Here is a 19,543-nt window from a genome sequence, read left to right on the forward strand (position 1 = left end):
CCCACGGTGACGGCCCTTCTCCCTGTCCCCCATCTGTCCGGCAGCCGTGGTGACCCTGGAACCCTGTGAGGGGGCAGACACCTATGTCAATGGCAAGAAAGTCACAGAACCCAGCATCCTCCGGTCAGGTACAGCCGGGGAAGGCCCTGTCCCACCCTCTATGCATGGGGCCAGCCTGCCGCCAGGGCTGTGGGGGGCATGGGTCACTCTTCCGGCTCCTTCTGCCTTGTTGTTTTGGGACCGGCCTGGGGCGCCCGGTTGTGGGGAGAGGCTGTCATGGGGGTGGCCCCAGTGGGGCTGTGGAAAGGGTGGGGCTGTGGGAGAAGCCCAGGACCGCACTTTGCAAACATCTGGCTGCCGAGGGGAGGGGCCGGGAGGTGGGTCTGGGGCGAGGGCGGGAGTTCATAGAGCTGAGGACCCCGGGGCGGGGTTCCCAGGGCGGCCGAGCCGGGAGCCCAGGTCGAGGAAGTGCCTGCTCCCTACTTGGCTTCTCCTCCTCCCCCCCCCCGTCACCCCTGTGGCCCCCTGAGGCGGCAGGTCCCCCAAGTCCAGCCTGGCCCATGTCCTCCAGGAAACCGCATCATCATGGGCAAGAGCCACGTGTTCCGGTTCAACCACCCCGAGCAGGCGCGGCAGGAGCGGGAGCGCACGCCCTGCGCTGAGACGCCCTCGGAGCCCGTGGACTGGGCCTTCGCCCAACGTGAGCTGCTGGAGAAGCAGGGCATCGACATGAAGCAGGAGATGGAGCAGAGGTGAGGCTGGCCGGCCCTGGTGCCCCCGCCCCCCGCCCCCCTCCACTCTGCCCCTCCCCCGCACCCCTCCCCCTCTGCCCCTCCCCCGCACCCCTCCACTCTGCCCCTCCCCCCGCACCCCTACCCCTCTGCTCCTCCCCTCCCCTGCACCCCTCCACTCTGCCCCTCCCCCTCCCCCTCTGCCCCTCCCCCCCACTTCTCCCCCTCTGCCCCTCCCCCCGGCCCCTCCCCCAGCACCCCTCCCCCTCTGCCCCTCCCCTCCCCCTCTGCCCCTCCCCCCGCACCCCTACCCCTCTGCTCCTCCCCTCCCCTGCACCCCTCCCCCTCTGCCCCTCCCCCGCACCCCTCCACTCTGCCCCTCCCCCACACCCCTCCCCCACACCCCTCCACTCCTCTGCCTGGTCACCCCTTGTGCCTGGTCACCCCGCCGCCCTTGCAGGCTCCAGGAGCTGGAGGACCAGTACCGCCGGGAGCGGGAGGAGGCCACCTACCTGCTGGAGCAGCAAAGGCTGGTGAGGGCGGCCCCCCGGCCCCCACAACCTTAGGCCCCCCGCCTGTCAGGCCCCCCCATGCCCCGCTTTGCAGACGGTCCTACTCTCAGCGGCCCCGAGCCATCACTGTGGGGGTTCTGTGTCCAGACGCACTGGGCAGGCCTTGGGGTCCACAGTTCAAAGGGCCCACAACTCGGGGGGCCCAGATGGAGCCACGGCCCCCGCCTCTTGTCTGCAGGACTACGAGAGCAAGCTGGAGGCCCTGCAGAAGCAGATGGACTCCAGGTACTTCCCAGAGGTGAACGAGGAGGAGGAGGAGCCGGAGGACGAAGGTGAGGGCTCCCAGCCTGGCGGTGGGTGGGGCCTGGGCCTCAGGCCAGGGCGGCATCTCCAAGAAGGTGCAGCCCCAGGCCGATCCCTGGGCTCAGCTGGTTGACGTCCTTGTGTCCTTGTCCTGCGGTCCTGCCTGTCCCTCCGGGAGAGGCCTCGTCCCCAGGGAAGCAGGATTCAGGGAGACCGTCCCCAGGGAAGCAGGATTCAGGAAGACCGTGCTGCAGCAGAAAGCACGCTCACATGCACGCACACGCGTGTGCACACACACGCCGTTCTGGAGGCAGCAGCCTGGACCCGGGGCGGACGGCGTGGGCGTCCTGTGTCCACTCACCCCTGTCCTGTCAGCTGGTGGCTGGTGCTCTCCCAGGACGAGTCACTCTGCTCCTCACCTTGGGACTCTCTTTCTGGTCATTTGCTTGGGTGGCCTGTGACTGACCTCATGCTGCTGTGGGGCCCAAGGGTGACCGTGGGGTTCACGTCCCGCTTGTCCTCTGCTCTGCAAGTCAGCACCTGTGTGCCGATGGGACCTTGGTCTCCGCTTGTGGGACGCACTTACCCGTGAGGACCCTTCAGGTTCCAAAGGGTGGAGGTGTCGCTGGAAGGGGGGTTGAGCCCGGAGCAGGGACGGAGCCTTCCTGCTGGACAGAGGATGTGTGAGCGGGGAGAGGCGTGACCCCTGCCCCCACAGGGCAGCGTGCCGGCCATTTCACTGCTGTCCCCCTCTGTCCTCACCGAGCTTCAACCCAACTCTCAGCCGCTCACGCACTGGCCTCTGGGGCCTGTCTGGTCCCCCGGCTCCATGTCCGATCTTTCTGCCGGTTGCTGTCTTTCCAAGCGCCCAGAACAGTTAGTCTGAAACTGGGGGACCCAGACACAGGGCCCCCCGACCCAGGCCCGGAGTGGGACGTCGTGACGTGGCCGCGGTGACCGTGTGGCCTCTCCCCACAGTCCCGTGGACGGAGAGGGAGTGTGAGCTGGCGCTGTGGGCCTTCCGGAAGTGGAAGTGGTACCAGTTCACGTCGTTGCGTGACCTGCTCTGGGGCAACGCCATCTTCCTCAAGGAGGCCAACGCCATCAGCGTCGAGCTCAAGAAGAAGGTGGGCCCCAGCGGCCGCTCGGGAGGGAGGGTGTCACCCGTTCTGCTTATGGCCGGGCTGGACGCTGGGCTCCTCTGCTCCTGGGGTGGGGGGTGGGGGAAGGGGTGCTGCCTGAGCTGGGCCCCTGGCAGGGTGGGCGGAAGGAGGGAAGCCGGGAACTGACCGTGGTGACACCTGCCCTCGCTGCTCGGGCAGGCAGGTGAGCGGTGTCGCTGCTGTCCGGCGGTGGGTCGGGAGGTTTCCGTGTGCAGCCGTGATCTCGAGAGGTGGGGAGGAAGCCCTGGTGGGGCCCTGGCTCCCAGCACCCAGGGGGCTGACCGGCGGTCATCCTGTACCTGTCACAGGTCCAGTTCCAGTTTGTCCTCCTCACGGACACGCTCTACTCGCCCCTGCCGCCGGACCTGCTGCCCCCAGAGGCTGCCAAAGACCGCGAGACGCGCCCCTTCCCCCGCACCATCGTGGCCGTGGAGGTCCAGGACCAGAAGAACGGGGCCACCCACTACTGGACGCTGGAGAAGCTCAGGTGCGCTGGGTGGCGGCCGAGGTGGGCGCTCAGGCGGGGACCACGGGAGGGAGGGGGCACAGGGCAGGCGTGTCTGTGAGCTTGTTCTCCCGTCTGAATCTCTTTTAAAATCAGAAGCAAAAAATGCGTAGGACTCAGCTTCACACAGAGCCCATGTCCTCCCTCCACCGACGCGGTGGGAGTGCTTAGTGTGTCTTCATGGAGGGGGCTGACGGGCGCAGCGGGGAGTGGGGACAGGCGAGCACACGGGACAGGACGGGCACACAGGGGACAGGACAGGCACACGGGACAGGCTGGCACGCAGGGGACAGGACGGGCACACAGGACAGGACGGGCACACGGGACAGGCTGGCACACGGGACAGGCGGGCACACAGGGGACAGGACGGGCACACGGGACAGGCGGGCACACGGGGGACAGGACGGGCACACGGGGACAGGACGGGCACACGGGGGACAGGACGGGCACACGGGGGACAGGCGGGCACACGGACAGGCGGGCACACGGGGGACAGGCGGGCACACGGGGGACAGGATGGGCACACGGGACAGGCGGGCACACGGGACAGGCGGGCACACGGGGGACAGGCTGGCACACGGGGGACAGGACGGGCACACGGGGGACAGGCGGGCACACGGGGGACAGGACGGGCACACGGGGGACAGGCGGGCACACGGGGGACAGGCGGGCACACGGGGGACAGGACGGGCACACGGGGGACAGGCGGGCACACGGGACAGGACGGGCACACGGGGGACAGGCGGGCACACGGGGGACAGGCTGGCACACGGGGGACAGGCGGGCACACGGGACAGGACGGGCACACGGGGGACAGGCGGGCACACGGGGGACAGGCTGGCACACGGGGGACAGGATGGGCACACGGGGGACAGGCGGGCACACGGGGGACAGGCGGGCACACGGGGGACAGGACGGGCACACGGGGGACAGGACGGGCACACAGGACAGGACGGGCACACGGGGGACAGGCGGGCACACGGGGGACAGGCTGGCACACGGGGGACAGGCTGGCACACGGGGGACAGGATGGGCACACGGGGGACAGGCTGGCACACGGGGGACAGGCTGGCACGCAGGGGACAGGACGGGCACACAGGGGACAGGCTGGCACACGGGGGACAGGACGGGCACACGGGGGACAGGCTGGCACACAGGGGACAGGACGGGCACACGGGGGACAGGCTGGCACACAGGGGACAGGCTGGCACGCAGGGCCGGAGTGGCTGGCGCCTCCGTGGTCCCGGAAGGGAGGGAGGGGGCCTTGGGTCCCCTGTGCGACTGCCAGAGGTCCACCTCCTCGGTCCCCCACACACGCACCGTGACATGTGCCCAGCCCTTCATGTATAAAGGTGACTGAGCGAGACACGACAGGGCGGTGCCACTGAGGAAAAGCTTAATGTTCACAGTCCCCCCCCCCCCGAAACGAGAGGGAGGCCCAGAGGGGCACAGGGGACAGGCGGAGATGGGAGCGAGGGAGGGGCCCCAGCCCCGGCCTCTGCTGAGGTTATCACAGGCGAGGCAGGGTGGGGGGCAGGGTGGGCTTTGGGGCACAGGCCTGACACCCGGCTCTGGGGTGACGGAGGGGAGGGGCATGCTCCCAGCCAGCCAGGCCCCAAAGATGTCAAAACATCCTAAGATACAGAGAATGAGAAGTGTAATTAATACAGTACATTCTGTACACTCACTCACACACACACACACACACACACACACTATCCCCCTGGTCACACTCACGCTCACAGATGTCGGGAGCATTTGCACACACGTTCATGCGAGCTCACACTCCCCACCCTCCCGGGGGAGGCTGCCGTCTCTGACTTTGGATGAATGTCCCTCCTTCAGCCCTGGTTCGTTCCACCTGAGCTCTGGGGGACGTGACTGCCTTTCCTGTCTTCCTGGGGCAATCATTTCTAAAAGTATCTTATTCTGTGTCCTGTTACCGATTGGCCCGTCATTCCTGGATCGTCCTGAGCTCCCTGTGCCGGAGCCACTCGGGGCTCCCTGCCCCCTCATTCGGCCTCCCGCTCTGGGTCCCGCCTTACGGCTGGTCCCCAGCACCACCTTCCTGTCGCTGGATGAAGTGGGGGGGGGACCCAGCAGTGCTGGCCGTGTGTGCGTCACTGCAGGTCCTCTGCTTGCGGCTGACCGATTTTGAGGACCGTGCAGGCTCTGTGAGGACGCCAGCCTGAGCCTCCAAGGACCTTGAGCAGGATGGTGTCCCGGAGGAGGGGCGCAGGGCGGCCGGCTGCTCGGGGCGGGGGTAGGGGGACCCCGTGCTGACCTCTGTAGGGCGGCTGGCCACTCGGGGCGGGGATAGGGGGGCCCCGCGCTGACCTCTGTAGGGCGGCTGGCCACTCGGGGCGGGGGTAGGGGGGCCCCGCGCTGACCTCTGTAGGGCGGCTGGCCACTCGGGGCGGGGATAGGGGGGCCCCGCGCTGACCTCTGTAGGGCGGCCGGCTGCTCGGGGCGGGGGTAGGGGGACCCCGTGCTGACCTCTGTAGGGCGGCCGGCTGCTCGGGGCGGGGGTAGGGGGGCCCCGCTCTGACCTCTGTAGGGCGGCTGGCCACTCGGGGCGGGGTAGGGGGGCCCCGCGCTGACCTCTGTAGGGCAGCTGGCCGCTCGGGGCGCTGACCTCCGTGCCCCGCAGGCAGCGTCTGGAGCTGATGCGGGAGATGTACGACCGGGCGGCCGAGGTGCCCTCCAGCGTCCTCGAGGACTGTGACAACGTGGTGACCGGCGGAGACCCCTTCTACGACCGGTTCCCCTGGTTCCGGCTGGTGGGCAGGTGGGCACCTCCCCCCCCGCCCCCGGGGCTGAGAGAGAGAGAGAGCAGACCCCCTCCCAAGGCGGGGCCCCCTGACTGGGCCCTGGCCCCACAAAAGGAGGACCCAGTGAGGTGCCTGCTCCTCAGCTCTCGTCCTCCCCTGGTCTGGCCAGCGAGCCCCGTTATTTAAGGGACCACAGAGGGGGGTCTCACCATTTCCATCACACCCCCTATGGGGTGTGGCCGCCAGGTCACACAGGGCCCCATGTGCGAATGTGGGAAGCTTAGCCCGACTTTCTGGGTCACCTGGTGGCTGCCGGGTGTGAGTGAGGACCTGGGGGCCAGGTCACCCCAGAGCCTCCTTTCTCTGGCCCCCGGGGCTCATGGGACGGGACCTGGCGTTCAGAGGCCTTGACGTGGTCAAGCGCACGAGGCCCTCCCGGGACCTCGGCCAGGGCAGGCCGGGATCACGCCACCAGCGCCTCCACACCTTCCGGAACCTCCCACCGACACCACGCGGGGTTTCCCTCGAGCCCGGGGTGGGCCGCGCGCGCGCGCGCTCTCTTGGTTCCGGCCCTCTAGGGCGCGGGGCCCTGGGCGGTCCGTGCGTCTGGTCTGGGTTTCGCTGGGAGCCCCCCCCCCCGGCCCTGGGCGCCCGGCCTGCGTCTTAACCTCTCTCTGTCTTGTCCTCCGAACCCCAGTTCGGTCGTCTCTGGCTGCAGCAGCTCCCCTCTCAACACGTGCATGAGCGCGCGCATGGCTGCTCCGACCCCCTCCCCCACCTCCTCGAGCCCCAGCTCCGAAGCCGCAGAGCCTGCCGAGGAGCAGAGCCTGGGGGAGGAGGAGGAGGAGGAGGAGGAGGAGGAGGAGGAGGAGGACCTGGAGGACGACGTCTTTGCGGAGCACGCGCTGTGCGACGGCCTGGACCCGTTTTACGACCGGCCCCCCCCTGTTCAGTTTAGTAGGAAGGTTGGTGAGGTTGAGGACAGCATGCTGGGAAGGAGCCAGCTGTTGCGCAGGGGCACTGCTGTGGGCACAGTCTGACCGCCATCAGGGCGTGACCCCCGCCCTGCCCCGCCCGGGCGGGGGCAGAGGCAGAGGCAAGCTGAGGGGCTGGCCTCCATGGAGGGGTCCGGAGGGGTCGCAGGGCTGCTGGCCATCCTGGCGCGTGGCCGCCGGCTCCGTGCAGGTGGGACGGTGATGCAGCGAGTCCTCAGAACCCGGGAGGTGGCCCCTGGAACCCGGACGGTAGTCCTTATGCGGGGCCCCCTGCAGGGGACGTCTGGAAAGCCAGCGGGCAGGCCACCCCGAGGTTCTGGGGACGTGGGGATCAGACCCACCACCAGGTCGGGCAGCTTCCCCACCCTCCACTGTTTCCCTGAAGAGATGGGGACCTCTGGGGAGGCCTTCCTGGAGGAGGAGGAGGACCCACAGGGCAGGGCAGGGCAGGAGGGGCTGGCGCTCGGGCAGTGAAAGGGCCCGCCTCCCTCTGGAGCGTGGACCCTGCAGACCCTCTCTCCTCGAGCTGGTCTCTGTCTAAAGGTGAGGACTGCTTGTCCCTCTCACCTCCCAGGCCATCGTAGCTTGAGGCACACATGTGGCCCCTGCGCTCTCCCAGGACGCAGCCTCTGCAGAGAGGAGCCAATGGCTGCTTAGAAAGAGACCAGGGTCAGGATGTGGAGCGAGGCCCTGCAGGGGGACGGGGCCCACACGGCGGCCAGTCACGTTTGTTATCGTCGTGGAAGGGAATTCTGACGGAGGAAGGAAAGTTCTAGAAATCCACTGTGGTAGAAGGAAGTGCCGCTCATGAGACAAGGGTATTCACGGAGTTGAGGATGTAAGAAGGTGTAAGGTAGTTTTCTTTATTAAGTGAGAGGCAGGGAGGCAGAGACAGACTTTCACGTGTGCCCCGAGCGGGATCCACCTGGCAGGTCCCCCACAGGGCGGTGCTCTGCCTATCTGGGGCGTTACTAGGCAACTGAGCTATTTCAGTGCCTGAGGTGAGGCCATGGAGCCATTCTTAGCCCGGGGCCAACTTACTTGGACCATTGAGCCATGGCTGCAGGAGAAAGAGAGAGAGAGAGAGAGAGAGAAGAGGGAGGGGTGGAGGAGCAGATGGTTGCTTTTCTTGTGTGTCCCGACCAGGAATCGAACCTGGGACTTCCACACGCCGGGCTGATGCTCTACCACTGAGCCAACCGGCTAGGGCCTGAGATAGTTTTAATAGCCACCGATTTTTGAGTTTGAGATTGCTTCCTTGGGCTGGGCCGGGCCAGTGGAAGTTTCTCGAAGCCTTGACCGTGAGCAGCAGCACTGACAGCTGTGGGCTGCGGTGGCCCTGAGTAGTGGGGTTCAGCCCGGAAGCAAGCAGCCTCCCAATCCTCCGGGGAGGAAGCAGGCCTCCAGGGGCACTCGTCCCGGCTGCTGCAGTCGGGCCCCACAGTGACCTGCTGGGTCAACACGGGTGGCTCTCTCCCTCTGAGATGACAGGGAGCCGTTGCCTCTCAGCAAGCCCCGGCCACCAGGGCCAGGCCTTCTGGTCTGCGGGGCCCGGGCGTCCCTCAGGGGACAGGGTGCAGGGGAGCGAGGACCCTGGGAGAAACAGGGTGGGCCCTGCAGGCTCCACCGGAGAGAGCTGGGTCCTTCCGACTTGCCCCTGGGGAGGTGAGGTGTCAGGGAACAGCCCGACCAGAGCAAAGTCGCCCGTGAGGGCCAACCCCGCCCGGCGGGCCAGCGGCCAGCGCTTCCTGTGGACCCGTCCCCACCATTTTGTTTGGCAAGAACTGGCTTCTCCCGCCCCGCGCTCTGCAGGCCGGGCCTCGTGAGGACTCGGCCTGGGTGGTCTGTCACCCTTCCGGTAGCTGCTGGCTCTCCCCGAAGCTTAAGCAGAGCTGGGGCGCCCACTCTCGCGCCCCCTTTCGGAAAGCTGCCCTGGCCCAGCATGCACCCTGGTACCTCACCCGTCTCGTGGCCGGCGCTGCCTCCTCCCTCCTGCCACGCGGCCCTGGCCTGCGTCTCCGCCGCCTCCTCTCTCCGGGTGGGTTTCAGCCTGCTTCAAGGTGTGCTCACCTGAGTGGGCGAGGCCCCCAGCCTGGGCCTCCCACGGGCTGACCCAGGGCTCCTGACCCCGGCCCAGGGGTCCGCCCCGAGGGGGCCTCTCCCTCTGGCGAGTGGGGGTGGGGTGCTGAGCAGGCAGAAGTGCTTACCCCCCCCCATAATCTCTTCTCCTGGACCCCCGCTCGGCGGAGTTGGGAGGCAGGGGAGCTGCACACAGTAGGGCAGGGGGCCGAGGGCCTGGGGTGCAGGGTCTCAGAGACGAGGGGCTGGGTGAGGGAGAGGGGGTGACTGCTCAAGGGAAGTCTCCAGGACTCTGAGTGGGACTGTGGCTGACCTGCTCCATGTCCGGGCTGGCACCTGGGCTGCGCCCTCACCGCGGGCACTGTGTCCCGGGCTGTTCCGCCCAGACCCTCGCCTGTGAGGCGGAGCTGGGGCGGCGCTGACCTCCACGGTGGGCACTGCCAACGTCAGCTGGTTGCTCCACCCGGGCCCGTGCCCTCCTGCCCCGGCGGCTCTGTACGGGGTGCGCTGACCTCCACGGTGGGCACTGCCAACGTCAGCTGGTTGCTCCACCCGGGCCCGTGCCCTCCTGCCCCGGCGGCTCTGTACGGGGGGCGGGGTCTTTCAGCCCTAGCGTGCGGCCCCTCGAGGACGGTGCGGTAGGTCCCGGGTCCCCCGGGTCCCTTCTGGATGAATGTGCCCGTCACCATGACCACGTGGACTGGGATGAGGAGGAAGAGCCAAGGAGGCTCCTTTGCCTTCTCTGAGTCCGGCCCCGGAGCGGCAGCCGGGTCCGTGGGTCCCAGCCGTATTTTATGCACCCCTGAGAAAGAAAGAGGCGGCCAGCTGACCTGCGGTGTGCCCCCTGGTCAGGCCAGCCCCAGCCTCCGTGCCCCCTGGTCAGCCCAGCCCCAGCCTCCGTGCCCCCTGGTCAGCCCAGCCCCAGCCTCCGTGCCCCCTGGTCAGGCCAGCCCCAGCCTCTGTGCCCCCTGGTCAGGCCAGCCCCAGCCTCCGTGCCCCCTGGTCAGGCCAGCCCCAGCCTCTGTGCCCCCTGGTCAGGCCAGCCCAGCCCCAGCCTCCGTGCCCCGGGTCAGGCCAGCCCCAGCCTCTGTGCCCCCTGGTCAGGCCAGCCCCAGCCTCCGTGCCCCCTGGTCAGGCCAGCCCCAGCCTCCGTGCCCCCTGGACAGGCCAGCCCCAGCCTCCACGCTGAGATGTGAGGACTTGGCCCCTTAGCGCCCAGGAGGTGTGGGTGCCCTGCTGCCCAGCGTGTCCCAGCGCTGGCCGCTGGTGAGCTCCGGTCTGAGCCCCGGGGGCAGGAAGGCCCACAGGAAGCCCGCCCTGGGCCGGCCAGGGGCTCTGAGGTGGCCCTGGTCCCGTCTCTCCCTGTGGGCTGGGGGCCCTGGACAGCCCTTAACCACTTTCCTGGAGGCTGCATTGATGAGGGGCCCTTGTGCCCTGACCTAGCCCACAGGGACGGCGCCCCTACCCTCCGTGAGAGCCCTCCTGTGGGCGCCCTGCTGAGTGTGCCCATGGGGCTGACAGGCGGTGGCCCCTCCGAGGGTGTCCGGGGCCCCTGGGAGCCCCCTGTGGCCTCTCTGCCGAGGGCCCTGCCCTGTGGGGTGGGCGGGGCTGGAGAGCTCGGTTCTGACTCGGGGACCCTGCGGCGTGGGGCTGTCCCGCCTGGTCCCCTCAGCTCTCTCCAGTGTGGTGGAACGACGGAGGGGCCCCGGCCGAGGAGGCAGAGTGGGTTCTGCCCCTGTCCCCACGGCCTCCACCCGGGCTCCCCACTTCCCCTCCGGGTCTCACGGCTTTGCTCATTTTGTGGCAGCCCCGCTGCCCACCCCCAGTTTCAAGCCAAGGCCCTTGGCCAGGCGCCCAGGAGGGAAGGGCACCACTGCTTCCACCCGCGGCCCCAGCAGCCTGCCCCCTCAGCCCCTTCCGGCCAGGTGCCCGATGTGCGTCTCCCCTGTGACCAGAGCCAGGGCTGGACTGCGGGCCCAGGGGGGGGGGCGTGGAGAGGGGCTGGGCAGCCGGGCTGGGGTCAAGCCGGGAGCTCACACACGGCCGAGGATGGGGTCTGACCTGCACTCGAGTCCCTGCAGGTGCTGAGGGGGCCACGGAGGAGGGGGGCGAGCAGGAGGGGGGCCACGGAGGAGGGGGCCACGGAGGAGGGGGGCCACGGAGGAGGGGGGCGAGCAGGAGGGGGCCACGGAGGAGGGGGGCGAGCAGGAGGGGGCCACGGAGGAGGGGGGCGAGCAGGAGGGGGGCCGGGGGTGATGGACCCGCCGGACGACTTCAGAGACACTTCTGAGGTAGACCTGATGGGATTGCAGGATAAGAGCAGACGGCGCTCAGGTGTTGGACCTGCTGAGGGACATCCGGCGAGGGCATGGGGGTCAAGAACGGGAGCCCTGCCTGAGAGGGGCGGCCGGGACCCGGAGTCGGGGCCACCAGGCACAGCCCTTTCTGTGCTGCGGTCACAGCAGGGTCCAGAGAGGGGTGTCCTGGACCTCACAGTGTGAGCGAGGCCAGTGGCTCAGCTCAAGGGGTGCCTGACCTTGGAGCAAGCTGAGTGCTTGCTGAGGGTGAAGTGCGACACCCCTTCCTCCCCACTCTGCCCTCCTGGATCCTCCACCGTGGACCTGGGTGCCAGCACCCACCTGGCCAGCAGACTGGCCCCTTCCCCTGCCTCCCTCACCCCACCTCTGTGCCCCCTCCAGGGTCCCCCACCCCCACAGGCCCACTGGTGTTCGCACCTCTGGACTGGGGCTGCCCCCGGACTGCAGGAGGGGAGGAGAGGGGAGGGCGGGAGGCAGGGTCCTGCAGCAGTGTGTGTGTCTGTGGGGGGGCTGTCCCCCAGGGGCTGGCGTGGGCGGGCCCTTCCTGTGCCTGGTAGCTCCCAGGGGGGTGCCCCTGAGCAGTGTGGGGGGGTCCGCTCCCCGTCAGCCTGCCCACCCCTGTGGACAGGTGTTCCAGGGCCCTGTGAGTCCTCCCGGCTGCCCGTGTGACTTGCACGTTGACGAGCTCAGGGACTGCAGTAGTCCCTGGGAGACGTGGCCTCTGGCCGACCTGGGACGAGGGAGGGCTCTGAGCATTCTGCGAGGAAGGCGTGACTGCTCAGCGGGTCCTGCCTGGGCGCTGGGCAGGGGGCCCGTACCTTGTCTTGGCTGACATCATGGAGTCCCACCCACACTGTGTCCCCGGAGGGGACTCAGCGGGAATCGTGAGCCCTACTCCAGCGTCCGGGACCCCCGACCATCAGGGGCCGCTGGGCAGTGTGGGTGGGCGTGGAGACAGCAGCGCCAGCGTCGTAGCTCAGCGCGGCCCGGTCCCCAGGTCCTCCTCCTTGACGCAGGCTGAAGCCCTCCACGCTGCTCTCCGGTCAGTCGGCGGGTCCGGCCGTGCTGCACCCTGTGCTCGGCCCACTGGCCACTGTCTGCTCCCCGTGCACGCCCCCCACCTCCTCCCGTGTCCTCTGAGCACCTCAGCCTGCGGCCGCCCCCCACCCGTCCGTCTGTCCGTCCGTCTGTCCTCCGCCTGCTGCCCGGCAGCCCCGCGCTGTGCTTCGCAGTGTTGTGTCCTGAGCTCGGCCGTGGCCACCGCCTCTCACGGCGCCGGCTGGGCTCGCCCTGACCATGGCCTGCCTCCCCCAGGGCCTTCGTGTATCTGAGCAACCTGCTGTACCCCGTGCCCCTGGTGCACCGCGTGGCCATCGTCAGCGAGAAGGGCGAGGTGAAGGGCTTCCTCCGCGTGGCCGTCCAGGCAATCTCAGGTGCGTGCGGGCCGCGGCCCCGGGCGGGGAGGCCTCTGCGGGCACCACACGGCGAGCGGTCAGCCTGCAGCCAGCCTCACCCCGGCTGCTGACGGACAGGGTTCCCGCCCCTCCCCTGGCTGGGGGCCAGCTGCCGGCCCCCAGGGAGGGACTCTGGGAGAAGCGTCGATGCCCAGCTCCTGGCCTGGACCCCCGGACTCTCCCAGGGTGACACAGGCCGAGCCCAGGGCCGCCTGAGCCTGCTCCGCTCAGGGGCCTCCCGCCCCTCAGGCATCCCCAGGTGGACACAGAGGCCCCACTGGGCAGAGCTCACCCCTGGCTGTCTCTGAACCCCAGGCCTGGCTGCCCCAGCTGCACCCACAGTGACCCTCAGAGCCTCGTCCTGTCCGGGGCGCCCTCTCCGCACCCCTCGGCCCCTGTCCCTGAGGGTCAGTGCTATGGAAGCAGACTGACCACCCACAGCCCCTTCCCTGTACTGGAATCCCAGCTGGCTTGGTCCCTTGTTGATCCCGTGTGAACTTCTACCCATGAGCATGAAAGGTCATTCCAGAACACAGATGTCCGTTTTCTTGGATGACCGGGGGCTGCTGGCCCTGCTGTAGGGGTCATTCCTCCCTCCCCGGGCCGGACCCTCCACCCCAGCCTTCCAGGGACTGTGGACCGTGGACCCTGCTCTCTCCTCGCGGCCTCGGCAGCCCCTAATCCTCAGGGAGGTTGAGCCCCTCCCAGGACCCTGCTGCCCATGTCTTTCTGAAGCTCCATACAGCCCCCCAGTCTCATCACTGGGGTGTGAACCCCCTGGGAGGCCAGGGTGGGAAGGGACAGAGGACAGGGGGACAGGGGTGCTGGGGGCATCGGTGCCACCCTGGCCCCTCGGAGGGACCCTGTCCCTGCAGTCTCGGGGGGCTCTTCCTCATCAGCTCTGTCCCAGTTGGGCGGGGTCCTGCTGGGCGGGCAGCCCCTATTTGGGACACACCTGATGTCCTCTGACTGGTGGCTGTGTTGGAGAAGGAACTTAAAAAAACAAACAAGCAGGGTATCCTGACTCGGGGGTCACAGAAGTCACATCGGTCCCCACCCCCTGCCACGGCTGAGGTCCACTCCCCTGATCTCTCCGCATGGAACCCTGAGCCGTGCGCAAGCCCGGGCAAGGGCAGGACAGAACTGTGGCCGCAGGCAGCCTGGCTGGGGGGGTTCAGGGTGTTAGTGCCCCCACAGGCCCCCGCACAGAGGGACAGACCCTCCCCCGTGTGCAGAGACTCCTGGAGTGACATCTAGCCAGAATGGGTTAAGTTGGGGCTCAGGGTTCTGTAGGCCCCAGGAAAAGGGTTTGGATTTTGTCCCAAGCCCCGTGGGAGACCGCCGACCACTGTGAAGGAAGGGGTGTTGGGAGCATGTGGGGTGCTGAGCGCCCAGGTGGGCGATCGCAGTGGCTTTGCAAGGGCAGAGGCAGAGGAGCAGTGCCCGGGGCCCCAGCACGGCGAGCTCGGCCCCGTCAGGTGGAGGGAGGGGCCGGGAGGACCCTGGGCAACACTGTAGCATCTGAGTCTGGGGGAGGCCGGGGCTCAGGACTCGGGGAGAGGGGTGGGGTCGCAAGTTCGGTTTTTACAATGTGGAGTCACGGCCCCTTTGGAAGCGGCCCGTGTTGAAGATGTGGCTGCTCCCGGGCCCCAGGGCAACACAGGCTGGTGGTCAGCGTGGCCCCCGGGATGGTGCCCGGGTCAGTGCTGTCGGGATCGGGTGGGTCAGAGCACGGCTTGGTCCCCGTGCCCTCGCCCCACCCGGCAGCTCAGCCCAGCGGGGCCACCCCCAGGGGACACTCAGGGCCCTGACCGTCCGCCCACCGGGGGACGCTCGGGGCCCTGACCGTCCGCTCACCGGGGGACACTCGGGGCCCGGACCGTCCGCTCACCGGGCGACGCTCGGGGCCCTGACCCTCTGCTCACCGGGGGACACTCGGGGCCCTGACCCTCTGCTCACCAGGGGACACTCGGGGCCCGGACCGTCCGCTCACCGGGGGACACTCGGGGCCCTGACCCTCTGCTCACCGGGCGACGCTCGGGGCCCTGACCCTCTGCTCACCGGGGGACGCTCGGGGCCCTGACCCTCTGCTCACCGGGGGACACTCGGGGCCCGGACCGTCCGCTCACCGGGGGACGCTCGGGGCCCTGACCGTCCGCTCACCGGGGGACGCTCGGGGCCCTGACCGTCCGCTCACCGGGGGACACTCGGGGCCCTGACCGTCTGCTCACCGGGGGACGCTCGGGGCCCGGACCATCCGCTCACCGGGGGACGCTCGGGGCCCTGACCGTCCGCTCACCGGGGGACACTCGGGGCCCTGACCCTCTGCTCACCGGGGGACACTCGGGGCCCTGACCCTCTGCTCACCGGGGGACACTCGGGGCCCTGACCGTCCGCTCACCAGGGGCACCGGGGGACACTCGGGGCCCTGACCGTCCGCTCCTTTCTGCTCCAGCCGACGAGGAGGCCCCCGATTACGGCTCAGGTGTCCGTCAGTCGGGAACTGCCAAAATCTCCTTCGATGACCAGCATTTTGAAAAGGTACCGGGCAGGTGGCTCTTTCTCTCTCCTTGGGGGTTTTTCCTGTCATGCCCCCTCTGGCCGCCGTGTCCTGGACCACAGTGCCCAACGCCTCAAGTCCAGGGCAGTGTATCTGCCCCACCCCCACCCACAGGCCCCTCTCAGAGGGGCTTGCCAGTGCTGGGGACACGCAGGAGGGACAGAGAGGAGGTGGAGAGTGCAGGGCAAAGGGTCACCGGGAGGCGGTGTGGGCACCTGGCACGGGGAACCGGGTGCGGCCCCTGTGAGCCAAGCAGAGGGGCTCCCTGTGTCCCGCCCGTGGGAGGAGGGGCTGACGGAGGGTCCGGGAGGCGGCAGACCTGGAGACCTCTCCCGCCATGCGGCCAGCGTAGGCCAGGACAGCCTGGGAAACCGAGGCCTTGGGAGTTGGGCCTCCACCACCCGGAGGCCGATGAGGAAGGCGGGTCCGTGACGGCTCCTCCGGCTCTGGGGGCATCGCTCTCTGTCCTCCGGGCCCTCGGCGGGCTGTGGGGGCATCGCTCTCTGTCCTCCGGGCCCTCGGCGGGCTGTGGGGGGCATCGCTCTCTGTCCTCCGGGCCCTCGGCGGGCTGTGGGGGTCCCTCCCAAGCTGGACTCTCTGACCCTGAGCCCCGCCCCTCACAGTTCCAGTCCGAGTCCTGCCCCGTGGTGGGGATGTCACGTTCCGGGACCTCCCAGGAAGAGCTGCGCATCGTGGAAGGCCAGGGCCAGGGCGCGGACGCGGGGCCCTCGGCCGACGAGGTCAACAACAACACCTGCTCAGGTGGGTCGCTGGGGCCGCCCGGGGCTTGGACACGGCCCTTGGACATTGGGAGGTGGGTCCCCGTGTCTCCCGACCTGGCCCAGGCCGATGGGGGGTCTCCCCGTGCCCGGTCCCTGGGGGAAGGCTGTGTGGGCCTGGAGCCTGCCCCCGGGTCCTGCCACGTGGCTGTGCCCTTGGCCCCTAGCAGCGGTGCCTCCGGAAGGCCTCCTCTTAGACAGCCCCGAGAAGGCCGCGCTGGACGGGCCCCTGGAGGCCGCCCTGGACCACCTGCACCTGGGCAGCACCTTCACCTTCCGCGTGACCGTCCTGCAGGCGTCCAGCATCTCCGCGGAGTACGCCGACATCTTCTGCCAGTTCAAGTGAGCCTCGGCCCCCTGGGCGGGCCAGCGGGGGGATGGGCTCTCGGCCGGGCAGGGGTCGTGTCCCGGGGGGCCCAGCCCAGTGTCCCCTCGATGGCTCTCGGCCGGGCAGGGGTCGTGTCCCGGGGGGCCCAGCCCAGTGTCCCCTCGATGGGCTCTCGGCCGGGCAGGGGTCGTGTCCCGGGGGGCCCAGCCCAGTGTCCCCTCGATGGGCTCTCGGCCGGGCAGGAGCTGTGTCCTGGGGGGCCCAGCCCAGTGTCCCCTCGATGGGCTGTCGGCCGGGCAGGGGCTGTGTCCCGGGGGCCCAGCCCAGTGTCCCCTCGATGGGCTGTCAGCCGGGCAGGGGCTGTGTCCCGGGGGGCCCAGCCCAGTGTCCCCTCGATGGGCTCTCGGCCGGGCAGGAGCTGTGTCCTGGGGGGCCCAGCCCAGTGTCCCCTCGATGGGCTCTCGGCCGGGCAGGGGCTGTGTCCTGGGGGGCCCAGCCCAGTGTCCCCTTGATGGCTCTCGGCCGGGCAGGGGCTGTGTCCCGGGGGCCCAGCCCAGTGTCCCCTCCTGTTGCAGTTTCATCCATCGCCATGACGAGGCCTTCTCCACAGAGCCCTTGAAGAACACAGGGCGGGGCCCCCCACTCGGCTTCTACCACGTCCAGAACGTACGTCCACAGGGCCCTCCCCGGCCCGGCCCTGAAGCAGCTTCATCCAGCCCCGCCCCCGGGGTCCCCTCTCCCCCTTGGGGGCACCAGTGAGTGCTGGACGCGGCCTGGGCACGAGGATACAGGCCTCCGGCACCGGGCAGACATGCGGTCTGGAGGAGAGAGGCCCAAGGTCGAGGTGTGAGCAGGGCTGGTCTGAGGCCGAGCAGGAGAGCTGGTCCCAGTCCTGCCCCAAGGCGTGGACACGGCCATCTCCTCCCCCCCCCGTGTCCTCACAGGGTCCCCCCCCCCGTACCTGTCTCTGTCTTCCAATTTCCCCTTTTCACGAGGACGCCGGTCATGTTGGGTTAGGGCCACACGAATGCCCATTCTAGTCTGATGACCTCTGTGAAGACCCTGTCTCTAAATCCAGGTGCTGAGGGTTAGGGTTTCAACTTATAAACTGGTGGTGAGGGGGTGACTGAGGGACTCAATTCAACCCATAACTCTGGGTGAGTTAAGCAAAGGCCCCGGCCGGGTCAGACCGGACCAGAGGCACCTTGGCCTGGGCCACCTGGTTGAGCTCTGTGTGCTGAAAGGGCAGCCGACCCCTGTGGCCTGGGCCCCATCTGTCCTGGGGAAGAGTGTCCGAAGGTCACCCACCCGGCGCTCTGTCCACTGGGTGGTGATGGAGAGCAGACAGGGCTGGAGGACCTGGGTGTGGAGCTTCGTCCACGTCGCGGGCAGCGGTCCGCCGCAGGGAGGCCTCCCACGTGGGCCGGGAGTGCTCGGTTCTCCGTGGAGGCCCAGCGCCCCCGTCTGCCCTGTGACCGTGCCCCCTGGTCCCCCGTCTGCCCTGTGACCGTGCCCCCTGGTCCCCCGTCTGCCCTGTGACCGTGCCCCCTGGTCCCCCGTCTGCCCTGTGACCGTGCCCCCTGGTCCCCCGTCTGCCCTGTGACCGTGCCCCCTGGTCCCCCGTCTGCCCTGTGACCGTGCCCCCTGGTCCCCCGTCTGCCCTGTGACCGTGCCCCCTGGTCCCCCGTCTGCCCTGTGACCGTGCCCCCTGGTCCCCCGTCTGCCCTGTGACCGTGCCCCCTGGTCCCCCGTCTGCCCTGTGACCGTGCCCCCTGGTCCCCCGTCTGCCCTGTGACCGTGCCCCCTGGTCCCCCGTCTGCCCTGTGACCGTGCCCCCTGGTCCCCCGTCTGCCCTGTGACCGTGCCCCCTGGTCCCCCGTCTGCCCTGTGACCGTGCCCCCTGGTCCCCCGTCTGCCCTGTGACCGTGCCCCCTGGTCCCCCGTCTGCCCTGTGACCGTGCCCCCTGGTCCCCCGTCTGCCCTGTGACCGTGCCCCCTGGTCCCCAGATCGCGGTGGAGGTGACCAGGTCCTTCGTCGAGTACATCAGGAGCCAGCCCATTGTGTTCGAGGTCTTTGGCCACTACCAGCAGCACCCGTTCCCGCCGCTCTGCAAGGACGTGCTCAGGTCCCCGCCCCGTCCTCCTGGTCTCGTGGGGCCCCCGGGGAGGCAGGCAGGGCCCCCCGCTGCAGCCCCGGCCCCTGTGGACCCCCGCCTGCTGGGTGGCCTCACGCTGACGCGTCCTTCTCTGCAGCCCCCTGAGGCCCTCTCGCCGCCATTTCCCGCGGGTCATGCCGCTGTCCAAGCCAGGTAGGTCGGGCTCTGGGGAGTCCACCCACGGGGGAATGCAGTGCCCACGCTCAGGGTGCCAGGGTGGGCGGCCCCCCTGCCGCTGAGGAGGGTCCCCTCCTGGGCTCCGGGAGCCGCGCTGCACCCAGCAGACCTCACAGAGTCCCCCCGAGTAAACGGTTCTATCCAGGACACCGAGCGAAGGCAGAGAAGGACCCGGGTGTCCTTTGCCCCTCAGCTGTCACAGAGCAGGCGGGTGGCGGTCACGGTGCCTGCCCGTGCCCCCCAGGGGTTTCCTAGAGCAGACAACAGGGGTGCGGGGGCCCAGAGGGGACGGCAGTGAGGGCTGGGGGCCATCTGCCCCTGTTTGTCAGGAGCTGCGCAGGAGGAGGGGCCAGTGGGACCTGAGGGGCAGGACGTGCCTGAGCTGGAGCGAGCTAGCCGGACAGGGGCAGCAGGCCGTGGCCAGCGTGGGGCCAAGCAGGGGCTCCCGGGCAGCAGGCCGTGGTCACTGTGGGGCAGAGCAGGGGCTCCCGGGCTGCGGGCCGGGGTCAGCGTGGGGCAGAGCAGGGGCTCCCGGGCAGCAGGCCGTGGTCACTGTGGGGCAGAGCAGGGGCTCCCGGGCGGCAGGCCGTGGTCAGTGTGGGGCAGAGCCGTGGTCAGCGTTGGGCAGAGCAGGGGCTCCCGGGCGGCAGGCCGTGGTCAGTGTGGGGCAGAGCCGTGGTCAGTGTGGGGCAGAGCAGGGGCTCCCGGGCGG

General features: G+C 69.3%; 1 protein-coding gene across 1 annotated transcript in view; it reads left to right on the forward strand.

Moving 5' to 3' along the window:
- Positions 1-44: 44 nt before the first annotated feature.
- Positions 45-19,543, forward strand: part of KIF1A (kinesin family member 1A) — a gene marked incomplete at its 5' end in the record, with an annotated part of 42,802 nt that continues 23,303 nt past the window's right edge. Inside the window, 14 exons of the mRNA XM_066358180.1 lie at positions 45-128; positions 572-752; positions 1,192-1,264; positions 1,482-1,575; positions 2,525-2,673; positions 3,018-3,196; positions 5,865-6,002; positions 12,692-12,810; positions 15,287-15,372; positions 16,015-16,153; positions 16,341-16,512; positions 17,074-17,164; positions 18,506-18,624; positions 18,752-18,807. Of these exons, the coding sequence (XP_066214277.1) occupies positions 45-128; positions 572-752; positions 1,192-1,264; positions 1,482-1,575; positions 2,525-2,673; positions 3,018-3,196; positions 5,865-6,002; positions 12,692-12,810; positions 15,287-15,372; positions 16,015-16,153; positions 16,341-16,512; positions 17,074-17,164; positions 18,506-18,624; positions 18,752-18,807 (1,680 nt within the window). The remainder of the gene's footprint in view (positions 129-571; positions 753-1,191; positions 1,265-1,481; positions 1,576-2,524; positions 2,674-3,017; positions 3,197-5,864; positions 6,003-12,691; positions 12,811-15,286; positions 15,373-16,014; positions 16,154-16,340; positions 16,513-17,073; positions 17,165-18,505; positions 18,625-18,751; positions 18,808-19,543) is intronic.

This window comes from Saccopteryx leptura, unplaced genomic scaffold, assembly GCF_036850995.1.
Source record: "Saccopteryx leptura isolate mSacLep1 unplaced genomic scaffold, mSacLep1_pri_phased_curated manual_scaffold_84, whole genome shotgun sequence".
Lineage (NCBI taxonomy): Eukaryota > Metazoa > Chordata > Mammalia > Chiroptera > Emballonuridae > Saccopteryx > Saccopteryx leptura.